The 18,418-nt window shown below is 39.8% G+C and overlaps 1 protein-coding gene across 1 annotated transcript in view; it reads left to right on the forward strand.

Moving 5' to 3' along the window:
• Nucleotides 1-18,418, forward strand: part of LOC134637551 (transmembrane protein 65-like) — a 43,745-nt gene that overhangs the window by 13,569 nt on the left and 11,758 nt on the right. Inside the window, exons 3-5 of the mRNA XM_063488004.1 lie at nucleotides 9,483-9,527; nucleotides 14,056-14,123; nucleotides 15,088-15,142. Of these exons, the coding sequence (XP_063344074.1) occupies nucleotides 9,483-9,527; nucleotides 14,056-14,123; nucleotides 15,088-15,142 (168 nt within the window). The remainder of the gene's footprint in view (nucleotides 1-9,482; nucleotides 9,528-14,055; nucleotides 14,124-15,087; nucleotides 15,143-18,418) is intronic.

Here is an 18,418-nt window from a genome sequence, read left to right on the forward strand (position 1 = left end):
AGTTTACTGTTGTTTACCACAACAGGCTTTCCATTTCCATAATGAGACTATTGATTTTGCTCACCCTTACTGATGGATCTAATTAGCTGCAGTTAGCTAATTAAACCACTTTAGCCTCCACAAGTGGGTTGAAAGCCTAGTCTAGAGGGTTTTATACATGTGTTTGATGGCTAAATGCATGCTGTGTTGTTGATGTGTTTAAAGTGTGAAGAAACGAGCACTTCAAGCTCTTCATCCAAACAACAGCAGCACACAGACAGTGAACCTGGCTGAGGTTGTTGAAGCGTAATTGCTCAAAGGAGACAAAAGCTGCTGAACAGTAATAGCATCCAGGATTGGAACTGGGCAAGCACTCCTGCAGCTTTTTACCGACGAACTGTGGTTGGTTAATGACGTGCGCCTCGGTCTTTGAATTAAGGCTAATCAACCTGTTTGGATTTAAGATGATGTTGCTGAGCCATCTAGTGGCTGTTTGCTGTGTAAAATCTCCATGCAGCCACTAGATGTCCTCAGACTGTACCAATCCCAGGCACCTGTCCTTCCCGCCCACTCACACACACCTGTTCTCACCTGTCTACTCAGAGATTGTAAACCTGGCAGTTGGACTCGTTTAGTGCCAGATTTTCTTGTCATTCATGCTCAGTACGTCACAGATTGTTGATGGCACCCTGTTTCCTGCTTCCCGTCCTGTCAGTTACTTTACCTGCCTAAAGGCTCAAATACATTTGCTGTTTGCTGGAGGCAAATAGCAAAAACAACGTAGTCAATTTTTTTCCACAGCTGTGACCCTTGTACTACATGAAGTTGCTTCCTCTTGCAAGTCCTTGTAAAGGAGAAAATCGAGGGTTAGTCTAAAAAAGGGGAATAAAGTTAAAGATAAAAGACTGTGACTGTCGATCTGGTGCCAATCTGGAACTTTTATAATTTATACGGGGGGGGAGAGACAAAAGCGGGGCAGAAAATCACTGCATATGGTTGCTCTTTTTTGTGAAGTCTAGGCAGATGGATCGAGCCATGAATCAAATTATACAGCATCACAGAAGCTCAGGTAATATTATGCACAGCGGGATGTGTTTGACATTCAAGGTGGTGTTTGTTGTGGCCAGCCTGTCCATTTCATCACGAGGTCAAAAGCTTAAGAGACAAGGATGGAAAAAATGTCTTTTTTCACAAGGTATCACAACCTCTCAAGACACCGCATATTTACCTTTCGTCTTCTCCACGCAGCTTTTCTCTTTGCTTTTGTCATTCCATCCTTTACTTTTGTACTCGGATGAGAATGTCTCCTTGGTTTCTACCTGGCCCCTTAGAGATATATCTGGCTGACTATGGCTGCCGATTCCCCCATAATGCTCAAGTCAGCACTTGCTTATCAAGGTTAATTTCTCTCCAGCCCTGTATTTGCTGGTTTGCTGCTTTGGCTTCACTGCTTTAAGCAACTCGGTAACCTTGGTTTTCCTCTGTGAAATAGAATTTAAATGACCATTTAGCTGCTAAATATTTCACCGTTTTTACAAGATAACTATGAACTTGGTGCATCTGTGCTTTTTGTTGGTTTTTGTAGTGTGCAGGCGTCTTTTTGGTTGCCTGCTGTGTCTGGAATCAGTGGTTAAAAGACAAGCAGTGAAAGCAGGCCAAACAAAAACCAAACAATGAGCTGAAAGATGGTTAAATGCTCTGCAGAGCTGGAGGGGAGCAGGAGAATATGTAGTAAAGTATCAGCTAAGACTTTAAAATTCTACAGTTATTTGAGAACAGTACTGATTACGCCAGCTTGCACTTTTTGACATTTTTCAGATTTAAATTTTGATTTATTACAAATGTGTTTGATGGTTTATGTCACATGCTTTAAATATTTAAGACCAATTTGTTGCATAATGGACATATATTTTATATGACTGACACCAAGCAAAAATATGACCTTACTGGCTAAAAAGCTAAAACTAACACTGCAGCTGAACTGCTGTGCACCTGCACAGCCAAACCACACTTCACGGCACAGATTCAACAAGTTGCTGGAAACATTCCTCAGAGATTTTGGTCCATATTGACTTGACACGTCCATGATGTTAATCTTCTGATCCACCACATCCCTAAGGTGCTCCACTGGATTGAGATCTGGTGACTATGGAGGCCATTTGAGTACAGTCACTCAGTGCCATGTTCAAGACTCAGTTTGAGCTGATCTGAGCTTTGCCACATGGTACAATGTGGTCATAAAGGGATGGACATGTTCATCAACACTTCTTGGTTTGGCTGCGGTGTTTACATGTCGTTCACTCCAAAGTGTGACCTTAGTATCTGGATGTCCGCAGAAATTGAGACTCAGTATTTTTCCAATCTTCTGTTATTGCATTTTGCTTGAGCCCATGTGAACTGTTCTGACCCAACAGGAGTGGCACCAGGAGTGTTTTTTGATGCTGTAGCCATCTCTTTAAGGTATACCCGGGTTGTAACAAGAGGTTATTTGAGTTACTTTTGTCCTCCTATCACTTTGAGGCAGTTGTTGCCACTCACTGGATATTTCCTCTTGTTCAGACCGTTCTCTGTAAACACTAGAGAGAGTTCCACTGGAAAATCCCAGCAGTTTCTAAATTACTCTGTCTGGAACCAACAATCACGCCATGTTCAAAGTCACCTTTCTTCCCCATTGTGATGCTTGGTTTGAACTTCAGCAGGTCGTTTTGTCTAAGTCTGCATGCCTAAATGCACTGAGTTGCTGCTTTGTGATTGGCTGATAAGATACTGGAGATAAGGGCGGTTGAACAGGTGTACCTGACGAAGTGTCCACTTAATGTTAAGTGCAGGTAAAGCCGTTGTACACTGCTTCCAACGTGAACCTTTGGGCGATCAAAGGCAAAATTGAAACTGCACTTCCTGCTTCCTTTTCTTCTCCAGTGGTTTTCCATTTGTCAGGGGGATCTTTGGGATTGGTGGTGGTTTTGTCTGTTTCTGAGTTTTCTTTCAGGGCTTCCCCAGCTCCCTAAATTGGCACTGAGGAAACAGAAAGCTGTATTTCTTTTTCTACCTGCCATTTAGAGTTCAATGAGCTCAGAGGGAAAAAAAATACTCTTCTGAAATATAAGTCCTGGATTATGCATCTGCTTGTGTAGGTTCATGCTCCAGTGCCTTGTGTTTTCTTCTCGCAGAAGTAAACTGACTGTGTTTAATGAGAAACTACTCATTATTTTCTCTCAGCAGACATTCATGTTGTGAAATGACATTCAGAAGTTCCTCCCCCGAGCACATAGTAGAGGTTGCTAAAGGCCAATACTGTCGTCCTCAAATTGGGCAAAACTGAAATAGTCTCTCACAGATCATGTTGAAAACAAAAGCTGAGGACTCATTTTTTTTCTGGACTGCATTAGGTCACTCAGAATTTTTTTGGCCTAAGTAGCTGGCAGACTGGCTCCCAATGGCAAGTAAACAGTTTGGGGTGGCTGTGGCTCAGGTGGTACAGCAGATCAGCTACTGATTGGAAGGTTGGTGGTTCGATTCCTGGCTCCTGGCTCCCCAGTCTGCATGCCAAATATCCTTGGGTAAGATACGAACCCCAAATTGCCCTCCGATGCGTTCATCGGAGTGTGATTGTGTGAGAATGTTTATTAGTTGCACTTGAGTTTAGAAGTGCACGGGTGAATGAGGCATGTTGTATACAGTGCTTTGAGTACTCCGGGAGAGTAGAAAAGCACTATACAAGAATCAGTCCATTTCATGATACCTTCTCCGACATTTGATGGATGAATTCTAACATTCAGAAGCATATTGCAGGGCACTAAAAGTTAAAGAAAAACATTATTGTTATTGATATTCCTTTGAGTATTTAATTCATTGTCTTTTACTTTTTATGATACCTAATCTTCATCCTTCTGTAGACTAATTAATTTCAGCTTTGTTTGCACCTTTAAAAAGTGCCCCCCTCCCCCAAGGAAAAAAAAATTGTTCCCATTTTGTGTTTGCTAATGACTGTCCTGTCCACCAGGTCCACATTCTTTGTGCTGTGTAATTTCCTCTCTCCTGTCTCATATATCATAGGGGAATAGCAAGGTGCTGTGCAGCTGATGAATGGCTCCAGCCTTCAATTGTTCCTCTTCTGCTGAACCTTTGTTCTTTCTCTCTCACACACACACACACACACACACACACACACACACACACACACACACACACACACACACACACAAAACAATGACATAGATTCATACAGAAACACGTCCCTCTAGAATCGAGACTCTCTCCAATAATGTTTTAGTATATAATGTGCAAGACATGCACACTAACAGAGACAGGTACATACACACACAACACTGCATTGAACTGCCGTATGCAGAAATGTCCTTGCAGTAGTTCTTGCTTTACCCTCTCAGACTAAAGCCGAAATTCACAGTGCCTGTATTTGTCATTTCTATGGAGAAAAATGAAATGCAGAATGGACTGACAGAAATTTATTCAACTTATTTTTTCCTGTGGCTGGGGCTGTTCGCCTTTTTCTTTTCTTCATGCTTATCTCCCATTTACCAAACTAAGCTCTTCACACGTTGGTTTCATACTGTACCAGCACCGAGAGAGTGTGGCCATTTGTCAAAGCAAAACAAAGACAACACACTGCGAGTTCCTCTCGCCTTCTTCTGAGATCACAGCAACACTCTCATAGAGGGAGGAATAAAACAGCAAAACAAAGCAAATAATCTGTGGGTAGACCCAAACCAACTACCACTTATGCAATGAATTTTGAAATATAGAGCAAATTCAAAGTAGTAGCTTTTTTTAGATTTAGGATTTACAGGAAATTCATGTGAATAAGTGACAGAGTTTTACAGTTTACCAAATTCACACAGGTGTTATACCTGATCTTGCAAACAGCATCATCTGTGACCAGAATGCTGAAATGTGTAGTCTGTTTATGTGTAAACACAGTCTTTATCAGATGGAGCTGATTCTGCTTCATAGTCATAGTTAGCGACTTATTACGACCCATTCAACGTTCACACCACTCTTATCTTTTGAAATTTAAGTCTCTCAGCAGCTCAGGGGGATTTGAGGCTCCATTCGATCAATATAGGAGAGTTCTGGGGGCAACAGAGAGCCATGTCAGCTATCAGGGCATAATAAATGGCTATGTGAAAAATCATTGCGGGAATCTGTCCCTCTTTAATATTTATTTCTTTTTTTTATTTGAGTGCTGATGTGTAGTGACTCAGCTGTGCTTTCATTTTCTCTCATTCTTTTTAAAGTGATGAGAAAATGCAGCAGGTACGGACTGCTGGTTGGAGCTGAAATGATGTTTATTACACTATTTCTTCCATCTGCACGATCACAGCCTGCGCTGTGTGCATGAGAACTTCATGCCTTCTGGTACAGAACTGAGCCAGACACCTCAAAAGCTGATAATATTTTAATTTTGTGGATTCAGGAATTATTGATACCTGATAACTGAAGTTAATGGGCTTTACATTAACCTCCTAAGACCCGAACTCTTCCACAGCATGCATTTTTAATTTCTCCTTGATATTTGGGCATATTGGGGCCCAATGAATGTAAAAACAAAGAATTACCAGATTTTTTTTTTTTTTTACCTTATTTTTGTTTTTAAGAAAAATGAGAGCCACATATGAGTATAGTCGTTTAAAATTTTGATAGAACAGTAGCAGTATAATGTCCTCGTAAGTGGATATCAGGCCCATGTAGAGCAAAATTGAGTATTTTGGTCTAAATTACCCAAAATGTGATGTCCACATATGTGGAGGCCAGGTCCTAGGAGGTTAAATAAATAATAAGTAAAAGCAGCTTCTTACTGTTATTTTGTACCACCACCATCTTGTTTGTTAAGTTGGGGTTGGTGGTGCTGATTCAAGTTTTCAGTCTGACTGCGTTCTGGTTTCAAATCTGCATTGGTAACTCAGTAATTCTGATTTCCAGCTTCAAATTGAACCCACCAAGAGAGTCAGCACTTTTTCCAGGGGCGCATCTAAAAGGGGGGCACCGGGGACCAGACACCTCAAAATCTGATAATGATAATGTTTTAATTTTGTGGATTCGGGTATTATTGATACCTGATAACTGAAGTTAATGGGCTTTACATTAAATAAATAATTTAACTATGTGTTATTCTCTAAGGAAATGCAGTCTACACACAAAATCGCTACGCTTTGTAAAAGCTGTTTGTTCTTTTTTAATTCTTACTAAGTTTTTTGTACCACCACCATCTTGGATTGTTAAGTTGGGGTTGGTGGTGCTGATTCAAGTTGTAGTTCTGACTTGAGGGGGTGTTCCGCTTTAAAATCTCGTCTGGCAACTCAGAAATTCTGATTTCCAACTTCAAATTGAACACACCAAGAGAGTCAGCATTTTTTCTAGGGGTGCATCTAAAAGGGGGGCACCGGGGGCCAGACATGCCCCAGCTTCCGAAATTTAATTACCACCCCAGTACCCCAAATGATATTAATCTGGGATACTGTAAATAGGACATTGCAATAAGAGAATGGTTTTTTATTAATTATTTCTGCTGATTTAGATAATGAACATAAAATATAAAATCTATTTATAGACTATGCTATATAATAATACTTTTCTAATTAATAAATTAAGTATTATTATTTTTTCCATTATGTTTTTATTATTCCTTTATATTTTAAGTATATTTTAATATATATTTTGATGCTAATACATGACACAAATTAACTTGCAGTGCATGATTTGTAACATTATTTTACAATATTTTGCTTCTTTGGCTTCATTTAACAAAATACTTAACAAAGTACGAAAAGTTCCCCAATATAAAACAATTTTTATGTGTGGAACCACTGCATCTTATTTAATAGAGAGGTGATGAGCCTAAAAGTCATGCCCAGTGTTTTCTAATGCAGTTTTAATGCTGTATCAGGTTCTGATCGGTTGCCCCCATTTCTGAATATAAGAAAAATCCTTGAATCAGTCCCTCTTTTTGCTTGGGTATAATATATAAAGCTATTAAATAATTCTACAAGCACAAACTTTAAAAAAAAAAGAGATAATAAATGTTTCAAGTCTTTATCCAAATATCCTGAAGATCAGTCTCTGCGTGGAAGTAACCGATTCATTAGATTTTTATTTTTTTTTTAAGTTTTGAGATGTTACAAATAAAGCAGCAAACAGAAGGAAGACTGAGACAGAGCCATGCTGAACGCAGTCTGAGCCCTTCACAGCACATGACCTGACACTGCTACACCGGTGTCAGCTGAGGACTGATTCAGCTGACCTTCACAACTTTGATTTATGTGCGATTCATCCATCTGACGCTGGTGGGTATTCACCAGGGAGCAGAGAGTTTTATATCTTTTCTCCTCGTGGATAACTTCCTGTAAAATGTTAAAGATGATGTGAAATTAATTTCATATGTTTTGTTCGTAGGGTGGTGTTAAACACTGCTTGACATATGAAAAAGTGGGGGAATATCGTTAAAACGCTGATCCATCTTTCTTTACTGAAAAGTTCCATTTTCTAACAAATGTTAGTGTTGTAAGGCAGGTGAGGATAACTGCGCACCAAGAAGGTTTAATGGTTACTGCCTCACTGATATTGATGATCACTGAAAGGTCTTCAATTAAATCCTGAAGCAGCCCCTGGATGAGCAATAAATGGAAACAAATGGTTTCTGGAGGGAAGTAAACTATCCTCCGTGGATAAGATCTCCATCTCTTGTAGTTGGATGGTTGATGCCTGTGGAAGCAACATAATTGTCCAGAAACTTGGAAAATGGGATAATAATATTTCTTTATACACAAACTGGAAGCATTGACAGGTCAGTGTGTGTCTGTGTATGCACTTTGCTGATGAACATATTCTGTATTAAGGTGTCAGCAGCATTTTTTTTGTTCCAGTGAGAAGCTCAGAGAAAAAACACCTGTGTTCTGTTGTGAGCTGCATGAGCCGGGAGTTGAACTGAAGACTGTAGAGCTCATAATGTCACACTGAACATGGGTGGCAATGGGTGGGGGCATGCACACAGGGTGGAGGAAAGAAAGCAGAAAGCTATCTTTAGTTTCCCATTCATTCTGTGATCGACCAGGTTCAGTTTTTAAACTTCTAAACTTAACTGTAACATAAATAAATCCATTAAGCGATTGAAAAATATTAAATTGTGCTCCAGCTTTTTTTTTTTGTTCTAATTAAGTAAAAACAAAAGCTAATAGTTTTCCCCTAAAAATCAGTACTTGGCTGTAATATTTGTTTTGTATTTGTTCTTAATAGCTTGTAGCAAAATCAATGGAAAAGGTCCAAGGAGGGAATGAAGGAGTATGTTTGTTGGGAGTTTAATCACCTTCACTACTAATAATCCAAACCTGTTCCAGCCTGGTTTACCCTGCAGTGGTGCAATAACACCTGGGAATGACAGAGCAGACTTCATTATGTGGACTAACATTTCCACTGACCTCATGGCAATAAATCCAATTTCACTGGACCTGCAGAAGAAGTCCTCTTGTCTTGTGTCTTTAGCCTTAAAACCAATTTAATTATCTATTTCTCTACAGCAGGTCGTTGTGCTGCATCACAGTTCAGTGGCTGTTGAGTAAATGTGGCATATAGTCTGACAGTAATTTTACTCTGCAATCCAGGCTCACAGATAGAGGTTGCATCACATTAACTTCAGTTTCAGTTCAGCTGTGCTGTCGCAGTATCAAAGTTTAATGAAATCTCAGTAAACTTTGTAAGTTGTGTGTGTCAGATATTTGAATCTTTGGCTCTCGGCTCTAATTGTTTGGCACCACATGCATTCACGCTAATCAGTATGATGGCGAGTCTCCCGATAAGCTTTTTTGGCAACAGTTATTATATTTCGACATCAGTTTAACCCTCATTTTGGAAGCAGCCAGGCTACTAAGAAAACCAGCTGGTGTTTACACATCACCTCTATTCTCACTTCCCTTCACAAGCTTCCAGAGAAATTCATAATCCACTTTAAACGTTATTAATAACATATGAAGTCCTGCATGGCCTACTTGTAGCAGAGTTATATAGAGACCTTATTCTAATCGTTGGGGTCTCCGATCATGCTATCTGAGTCTTTTAACCCTTTTGTGCTCTTATTTTAAGACTAGAGGTGATCACAGTTTTGAGGTTGTAGCTCCTAAACTTTGAAGTAACCTTCATCAGCCTATCTGTGGTTTGTTTTAACTGCTAAAAACTCATTTTAATAGGTTAGCTTTTTCTTCAATCTGTCTCCCATCATTTTTGTCCATTTAATATGTGTATGCAGGCATGAAGGACTGTAAGACTGTGTTTTACTGTGAGTCTATATCCACATATCCATATATATTTGTTCAGTCGAGGGAGGTGTGGTTTTCTTTTCTCTTCGCTCCTCTCATGTCATGTTTCTTGCAAGCATTCCTTCTTCTTTTTCTCTGCTTTTATGTTTCACCATTTATGAAGTGTCTCTCAATTATGCTGACCGTTCTCCTCAATAGAAATGTTTTTCTTTAATATTTGTTTTCTTCTTTTTCCAGGACAGCTGGAAATTGCACCACCAACTGCAGCACAGTTAAGATATGGTAAGAGGTCTTTTTGTTCTTGGCAGATATATTAACTCCTCAGTGTGTCTCTATATATTTTATCCTTTTCATTTTACAAGATGAGTACTCATAGAAAATTGCTCACTAATCTTTTAGGACATGCCTCATTTAACAGTCAGTCAGTTTAGGAAAGTTAATGAGGACCAGTTTAATTAATGGCTCACTGTGAATGTGTTGTTTCCGTGAATTGTCCAAAGGAAAGGGAAAAACCCCTGTGTATGGACCTAATGGATCCAAATTGAATCTAATAAGGAGTAGAAAAGTCTGAGTCTGAGGTCATAATGACTTAAATGTAAAATCAGTTGTTTTTGAGGTTATTTAAGAGAAAAAACAACAAATTGATGGATTGAATTTATGTAAACTTAGAATTAATAAATAAAATTAGATAAGAGCAGGTTTGCAATTTATGGAAGCCACCATGTTGTCCCATCATCTTGAGGAAGGATGAGATGGACATCGTTATTCAGCGTAATAGTGTTTTATGAATGTGGCTGCAGACCGGCCACATACATAGTATACCAGAGGTGGAGAAGAAGAAAACTCGTAGGCATTCCCGTGCAGAGTGTCAGACTCAGGATATGAGTATCTATGCTTATTATCTGAGAACGGGTCCTCTTCACCAAAGAAGTGAAAACAAGAAGGAAAGAGACAACGCGACTCGATAAAACTACATATTCTTCCTTCTCACCTCAAGTGTCGCCTGCTGAACTGATGTCTGAGCTCTAACACACGAGGACGTGCATTAACAACAGCTGTTTATGAGCTAACATTAAGCCAGCTAATATTAGGCTGTGATAAACAGTTTAATTGCATTCTCATATCATATGAGAGTTTATTCAATAAGTCTCAGAGTCCAACAATGTTCGATCCACTTTAAAGAAAGCGTTATTAATGCCAGCTAACAGCAGCAAAAACAGCAGCTTTTACTGACAGAAAGGTTCAGGATTTCCTAAACATTTCACCTCAGGATCACTGTCAACGTTTAGAAGTGAGCTTCTCTTCAGTTTGTATCTGACTCCTTTCACAAGTTTTGCAGCCTCCGAAGTAAACAGTCATGGAGACCAGCTGAGGTAAACAGTGGACTGACAGCCTGCACCAGGGGTGCCCAACTCCAGGCCTCAAGGGCCGTGTCCTGCAGGTTTTAGATATCACTCTGGATCAACACAACTGAATCAAATGATTAGTTCATTACCAGGCCTCTGGAGAACTTCAAGACATGTTAAGGAGGTAACTTACCCATTTAAATCAGCTGTGTTGGATCAAGGACACATCTATAACCTGCAGGACACCGGCCCTCGAGGCCCGGAGTTGGACACCCCTGGCCTACACTCACTAGAGATGAGCAACGGCCAGAGTTGTTTGTCCTACATTGGCCACAATAGCTAAGATTATGCACTTGAATTGGGAGTGGTAAAAAAACAAAAACAAAAAATAAAAACAAATTTGAATGCAATTTGGAATCTACTGACCTCTAGTGGTGAGATTTTGCACACTGTAACTTTAATATGTAGCTGTTCCATCATATACAATATTACTGATATTTAAATCTACTTTAGTTCTTACTATTGTAATGGCTCACTATAATAAACATTGCTACAGCAAATGTGTGAAGTTGTACATCATAATATTATACTCTGAAAATAATATCCGGAACGACAGTCTGCTTAAAAATGGAGAACAATACTTGTTGCACGTAGTCCTAAGTCCATTTGTGCCCTGTTCAATTTTTTTGAAGCATTTTTTAATTCAGGCTTTCCCTAATATATGATAATAGAAAATATAACAGGATTTCTGACTTGTATAAAACATGTTTTTGGAAAAAGGAAGGGTAGGGGTAAAAAATGGATGAGCTATTTCATCCATTATCTGACATCTACCCTTTATCAGTGCTTCTTTCTACTAATGTGCTTAAGAATGCACACTTAATATTACTGGCCTGTGACAACCCATTAAATTATGTATGCAGCTAAAAGTAGATTTTAAAGGTGTTATTTTATTATGCACGTGTGCGGTGGTTAGCACTGTTACTTTTCAGGGCGATCGTGGCTCAAGAGTTGGCAGTTTGTCTTGTAATCAGAAGGTTGCCGGTTCGAGCCCCGGCTCCGACAGTCTTGGTCGTTGTGTCCTTGGGCACTTCACCCGTTGCCTACTGGTGGTGGTCAGAGGGCCCCGTGGCGCCAGTGTCCGGCAGCCTCGCCTCTGTCAGTGCGCCCCAGGGCAGCTGTGGCTACAATGTAGCTTGCCATCATCAATGGGTGGATGACTGAATGTAGTGTAAAGCGCTTTGGGGTCCTTAGGGACTAAGTAAAGCGCTATACAAATACAGGCCATTTACCATTTTACCATTTTACTTCACAACAAGGAAGTCCTGGTTTCATATCTACCAGTTGGCCTCCAATAACAGCTGGAAAAGATACCGGGGGTTAATCGGATGGATGTGTGGGTGGATGGTGAATTTGTATAAGGAGAGTTGTTTTCTGTTTGTACAGTTGTCCGTTATTACATCATGGATCATCTTGTGTAAACCAGTCAGCACTTCCCAACATGAGGGTTTGTATTAGAAAACATTTGAAGCATGCATTTCTTTTGAAGTAACTAATAAAAATATTGTAAAACAGAGAAATTGAAGAAAAATGAAATGAAATAAACCTGAATTAGTATATAAAACTGCAAGATTAAAAGGGACCAGCCAGAAAAGCTTCAGCATAAAGCTGAGTGGGGTTTTTCTCATTGTGCTCACAAAGACAAGATGTAATCCAACTGCAAAGGCTGTGTGGGCATTTTTCACTCTGTTGGTGATCTCATGAGCTCAGCTTTCTCTCTTCACTTTAAAGGTTTGGAAGCTTCTCCTCCTCGTCTGTCTTATATTTAACAAAAACAGATCTTTGTCACAACAGCCGCTTTGTGTGGGAAATATTTAGTCTCCTCTGGAGTCGAGCATTTGTCTTTTTGAGCTGACACAGAAGAGACAAACTTCATGTGAAACACTGACTCAGCCTGTTGTCACTGTGGTGTCGCACACATTTCTTGTTGTGTGTATCGTTGCCTCATTTTTTCCTACCGGGAGTTAGGAGATTATGAAAAAAACCCACTGCATCCATCTCAGGGATGAAAACTTGTGAAAGCTGCGATGGATGGGAGTCCACCTGAGGAATGAAGTTTCAAAAAAAATGCCTGCGACATCTCAAATATTCACTTTGGCGAGTTTTTCTTTCTTGTAGGCTAGCTGTGATGAGCCCAGGAAAACATTAGAGGAACCAGATAAAACAGTCCAGGCCTTTGCCTGTAGGAAACAAACTTTGAGCTGATACTAGAGGAAAAGTCTGAAGTTCATATCAAGTCACAAAAAGGAAAACTAAGGACGAGGAGTCGTGATTTCCTCAAATTTCCTAATTGAAATTTCCCCACCAACAGGGAAAAATGTCCCCCAGATGGCTGTTATAATTAGAGCTAACATGGCCAGAGGAGTCGTTTTTTAATACTGGGTTAAACTCCAAGTGTGCAGAATGGGATCCTGAGACAGCTGAGACCATTTAAGATAACAGGCCCTTGCTGTGAAATTCAAATTTAGGGGATCGTGGTGTTCACTGCTTTTAAATCTCTACAGACAGCTTCACTCTAAAGTCATTTTTCTGAGTTAAGAATAAAAATGTGACGCATCAAGGATCTGAAAACACGTTTGAGAAATAAAGAGGCAAATCATTTACCAAATGTTGAGATTTCCCGACTGACCTCACTAACTGCTGTTAAATTTCACACTCGAGTTCCAGTTTGTTTCCGTAGGGAATCACTCAAACCCAACACCGGGAATTCTCTGAGTGCTCTCTTTGTTCCGTTTCAGCATACATTTGAAGGTCAGGATTGCCTCTGGTGTCAGTCTGTGTTTAAGTGTTGAGTGTGTAGCTGTTGATCACGTTGAGCTCTGGTGCTCACAGCAGGATTGAAAGTTCTCACAGCTTCCTGAAGGAGAGCTGCAGCGCTACGAGATCCGTAGAGAAGACTGGCATCGTGGCGATTACGCTTCAAACTTTCCTGCAGATTTGTCACTTAAACTAAACTGAACTTCACTTGAACTTAAACTTGAATATACTTTGCCGGTGGATGACATTTTAAAGTTCACTTTGATAGCACCATCGGTACATCAGACTGTCTATAGTATCCACGCACCCCTGCTGCAAGTGGATTTTCTTGATATTTATGATGCTATTTACTCTTTCCTGTTTTAAAAATCCATTCCACCTTACCAAGATTCTAGTGTTCACCCGCTGGCTTCGTAGCTGTCTGCATTTTACCAGCGGCAGTGCTAAAGAAATAAGACGGAACGTTAATGAGCATGCACTAATGTATCACTGCCTGATACTGATTTACAGCTTCTTATGGCTTCAGAGGCGTTTTGTGTCTAATGTTCTCATTTCTCTTCTAAATGTGTGATGCGTTGTTGTCTATCCATGCTGAATCACATTATAATGTGTCTGACAGTGATTTGTTGTGTTTGCTTGCTTAACAGTTCTGCTGCACAATGCACTCCCATTCGTTGGATTTGGATTCCTGGACAACTGCATCATGATTGTTGCTGTAAGTGTCAGCTTTATGGGGCATGCACTCCCATCTGCTTAGTCAGGGCGGGGATTATAAAGGTAGTGATGGTAGTTTGATTTTCACAGGGGGCGCCTGTGACCTAATATATGTATAAATTAGTGCTGTCAGCGTTAATCTCGTTAAAATGACGCTAACGGCATAACTGCATTAACGCGGCAAATCTCCGTTAACGAGTTACCACAGATTGCCCCGTGCGTGGGGCTGGACGGCGTCAATGCGTTAACGAGCTAACTGAGCTAACCTGTTGACCCCGTGAAGCCCCGCAAGGGTAATACGCGTTAGTGCGGTTATGACGTTAACGTCATTTTAACGAGATTAACGCTGACAGCACTGGTATAAATATATAATATCTGGCTTTATTTTCATCTTTCAGAGCTGCCACTTCATTCTCTCAGTCTCTGGAGGTAGCTAATGCAACCTGAAAGACTAAAAGATGCATTTAAAGGTTATACATTTTAAGTATAGATTAAGTTTTACAAATAGTACTTTGTTGAGATTAGGAGCTTTGTTAGTAATTAAAGGTCGTCTCGTTGCCTTTGAAATGGCTGCTTCAAAGACGAGGAACCAGGTCTGCAACCACTCGCTGTCAATTGCTGCATTCAAAGCAGCTTTTGTGCATTAAATATGTAATCGTAGTCATTCTGCTATCAGTTTATGATTGAATGGAGTCAATTTGGCAATTATGTGTGACCCTTTTTGTGACGACACGGTTATTAACTGTGATAAATTGATGAAAATGGAAATTCCGGTCCAGCCAGAACCTCACACGTTTGAAGCAGAAATAGTGACATAGATGCTAAAGCGAGGTGATTTAACTACAAAATTACACAGGTGCTTGGCATCCTGGCTTGAGTCCCCTATTGCAAAGAGATGCAGACAACAGCCTGCACTGAGCGTTCCTCTTTGTACAAATGAGCTTCTGTTCTCTTGTTTTTTCCAGGGCACACAGATTGAGTTATCAATCGGCGTGGTTCTCGGCATTTCAACTATGGCAGGTCAGAGAATCTCGTAATGTAACTTGAATCTGTTTTATTTTTGAAAACACGTTTTCATTTCCTGTATTGTCCTTTTAAAGTATTAATTATATGAGTTATGTAGAAGACTTTGAACAGCAAAGGAGGATCACCCACAGTGCTGCACTTGGTAAATTCTATAAATGTGTGTTACATATGTATTGTATATGTGTCACATTCAGATTCGAGAATATCTGCTTGTAAAACAGCCAGATCAGTCATTTATTTATTGCATTTTATTCAATTTAGGAAAATATATTTGACAGTAATTCACATTCATGTGACGGCATGCTAAGTCATAGCTGACTGCTAAGTCTCCAAATGGAAGAAAAGGCACTTTTAGATGACGTGTTGACAGAGTGCACTGTCACAATGAACCTTAATCATGGAACTGTGACACTATTTAAAAATAATTATAAAGCGAGGTCAGATTAAAGAAAGAGAGGAGGAAGAGCGGCTGGCTATGATAAGGAAAACTTCATGAATATGTTAATGCCGTTCATAAGCACATTGAATGGGTATTGTAATATCTCCTCGACAACGCACATTTGAATTTTTGTTATCGCCCGCCCCTGTTCGCCATGTCTAAAAGAGCCCCTTACTTTACCCTAAGTGAGAATGAACGCACATTAGCTTTGGGATGACCGTATCACTCAGTGCTTCAAATTTAGTGTTTTTCTTTTAGTCCAACTCAAACAAAGCGAGCGTCCTTTAGATTGTCATTAATCGAAGCAGAGCTAAAGAGCAGGGGGCATTTCCCTCCCTTTCAGTGCTTCTGATTCTGTTGCTGTTGGTGGTGATGGCAGTTCTTTGTCTTTAGCTCAAGCTTTTAAACATGCAGCAGATTGGGTAAACTGATCTTTTGTCCAAGAGCCTAGGAGGTAGAAGCCAGAGGCTTTTTAAATTCCACTTCACCTGGAGGGACTGGAAAAGGAAGACTTGACCTTTTCCAGTTAAATGGATCTATAACAGATACACTGTAGACAAGACTCATTTGAATTTACACTTCAAACCCTTCTCCATATATTTCTAGTCATCCAAGTTTCAGTAAAAAAAAAAATCTCCATTTGTTCAGTTCATTCCCAGTGAATTGATTGAATGGATGATTGGAATTTTGATTAAAGCAATTTCAGGCATGGTAGGACTCGTAGAGAGAAGGTTATCAGGCAGAATGTGCAAAATTCAGTTTTAGAGAGGCCACTCTGAAGTTTGATGGGAGTGCTTGTTACCTTTGTGTGGAGAGGTTTTCTAAGCCGGGTTTGACAGTGAGCTGTAGCAGACACCCTCCTTAAACTAGTAGTTTAAAAAAAATTCTAAATCTACTGCAGAGCCACTCGGAAACAAGAAGCACAGAGGACTTCTGTTCTTTCCTTAAGCACAGCCTTAACACACTTTCTATCACTCAGACCCCATTTAGTCATTCGTACTAGATTGAGGGCATTCGGGGTTCTGCAAACTAAAATGCTGCAGTTATCTAACCCGGTCCAGAGTGATTTAGCACTAATGTCAAGTCTCTAGTGAAGACGACAAATCACCTTCTAGGAGGCAAAAATGTCTCTGCTCACTCGATGAGCGTGGAAGCTGCATGAATCGTCTACTGCTGACTTTCCTAATTACTTCAGTTAAACAGCCTTAATGATGTGAAAAGACTACATCTCAAAATGAACAATGAATATGAGGTCAAAGAATTACACTCAAAAAAGATTTATTTGGCCAAAATTCTAACTCTAACTAATTTAATTACAGGTAAATTTTCAGTGTAATTCTGTTAAAGAAGTATAATGTAAAGTATTGCATTAAAGAGGTCATTTTGGTTGGCATACATTCAATTTGTACCAAGCACATTTTTCCTTAAAGATGAGGTTTTTCAATAAATAAACATTTGATTTGATCTATTTCAGTTTCATTTTATTCAAAGTTGTTACTCATGTTTAGTGAGAGTGAATTTTCTTCCCAGTGCACAGTTTAGAACATTTGATTGATGAGACTGGTCAAACTGGTGGTGCGCAAACAAACCAAGCGATTGAGCCTGCAACAGTGGTGATAAATATGAGGTGAAGCTAAGGAGTTTTTATGGTTTTTGTTTGTTTTGGGGGTTTGGGGGGCGAAATTAGGGAAAATTTTTAAAAAAAGAAGGTTTGCTGACAAAGTTAGAGAGGCAAGGTTGAGAAATACTAGACAAAGGATGGTGAATACGGCGCTCCCAGGCAGGAGGAAAAAGAGGAAGACCTCAGAGAGTATTCACAGATGCAGTACAGGAGGACATGTAGAGGGTTGGTGCAACAGAACAGGGTGCTAGGGACAGGGTGAGCTGGAGATCCATTGTGGCAACCCTTAAGGGGAGCAAGCTGAAAGAAATAAAGTGTAAATTTATTTCTTGACAGAACTGGTGCTTCCAGTCTTCAGTTTGCATACTTGAAGCCTCTGTACAGCTCCAGCTGCCTCATGCCAAACACACATTTTCAGCTTTGAGTGAAAACAGAAGCATGTAAGGCTGAGTACTGCTGAGTGTAGGTATACTCCTGTTTTTGTCACTGTAGAGAGTGTTGTTCATGCACGCCTATAAATTATGACCGCTTGTAAAGGAGCAATACAACTAGTGTAAAATGTTCTCGCTGTCTCCCATTTGTAACTTCGCATTGTTTCATGCCACATTTATCCCACAGCAGCCGTCAGTGAATAGTTCACATGCAGACAGGCTCTCTAGTTTTGCTTCAGGTGTAAAAAGCTCCTTTTTTTGCCTGCTTCCATTTGAATCTGTTCGCTCCATCCGTCACTTTTAGAAAGTTCCCAAGAAATACAGTGTGAAGGAAGCATGTTGATAACAGTAACAGAAAGGTTAAAAAATGAAAGTAAACTAAAGAAAAGAGTGTGCTGCTTGGCGTTTGCAATGAATTTACAGCCTTGTCGCTTCAAACACGGCAAGTTTGTGATTGAATGGGATTAAGTTGGTAATTACATGCAGTCTGTTTGTGATGATACAGCGATTAACTCTGATAAATGAGGGAAAATCCCCAAACCTCTCACAGCCTGTTGCTTTCCACATACCAGAAATTTACATTAAGCAGGAGTTCACATGTAATACTTATATTTAGAGTCCAGCCAGAAATTAGAGATTACAAACAGAAAATCTGATTTATTTATTTATTTTTGTTACTCTTTGTCTCTTTAATTGACTTCCCTTTTTCTACATGATAAAGTTTGTCAGAATATCAGTTACACTGTAATTTCCCTGTTTGTAGCCGCTTAAGAATTACT

Source organism: Pelmatolapia mariae, linkage group LG10_11 (genome assembly GCF_036321145.2).
Source record: "Pelmatolapia mariae isolate MD_Pm_ZW linkage group LG10_11, Pm_UMD_F_2, whole genome shotgun sequence".
In the NCBI taxonomy this organism is placed as follows: Eukaryota; Metazoa; Chordata; class Actinopteri; order Cichliformes; family Cichlidae; genus Pelmatolapia; species Pelmatolapia mariae.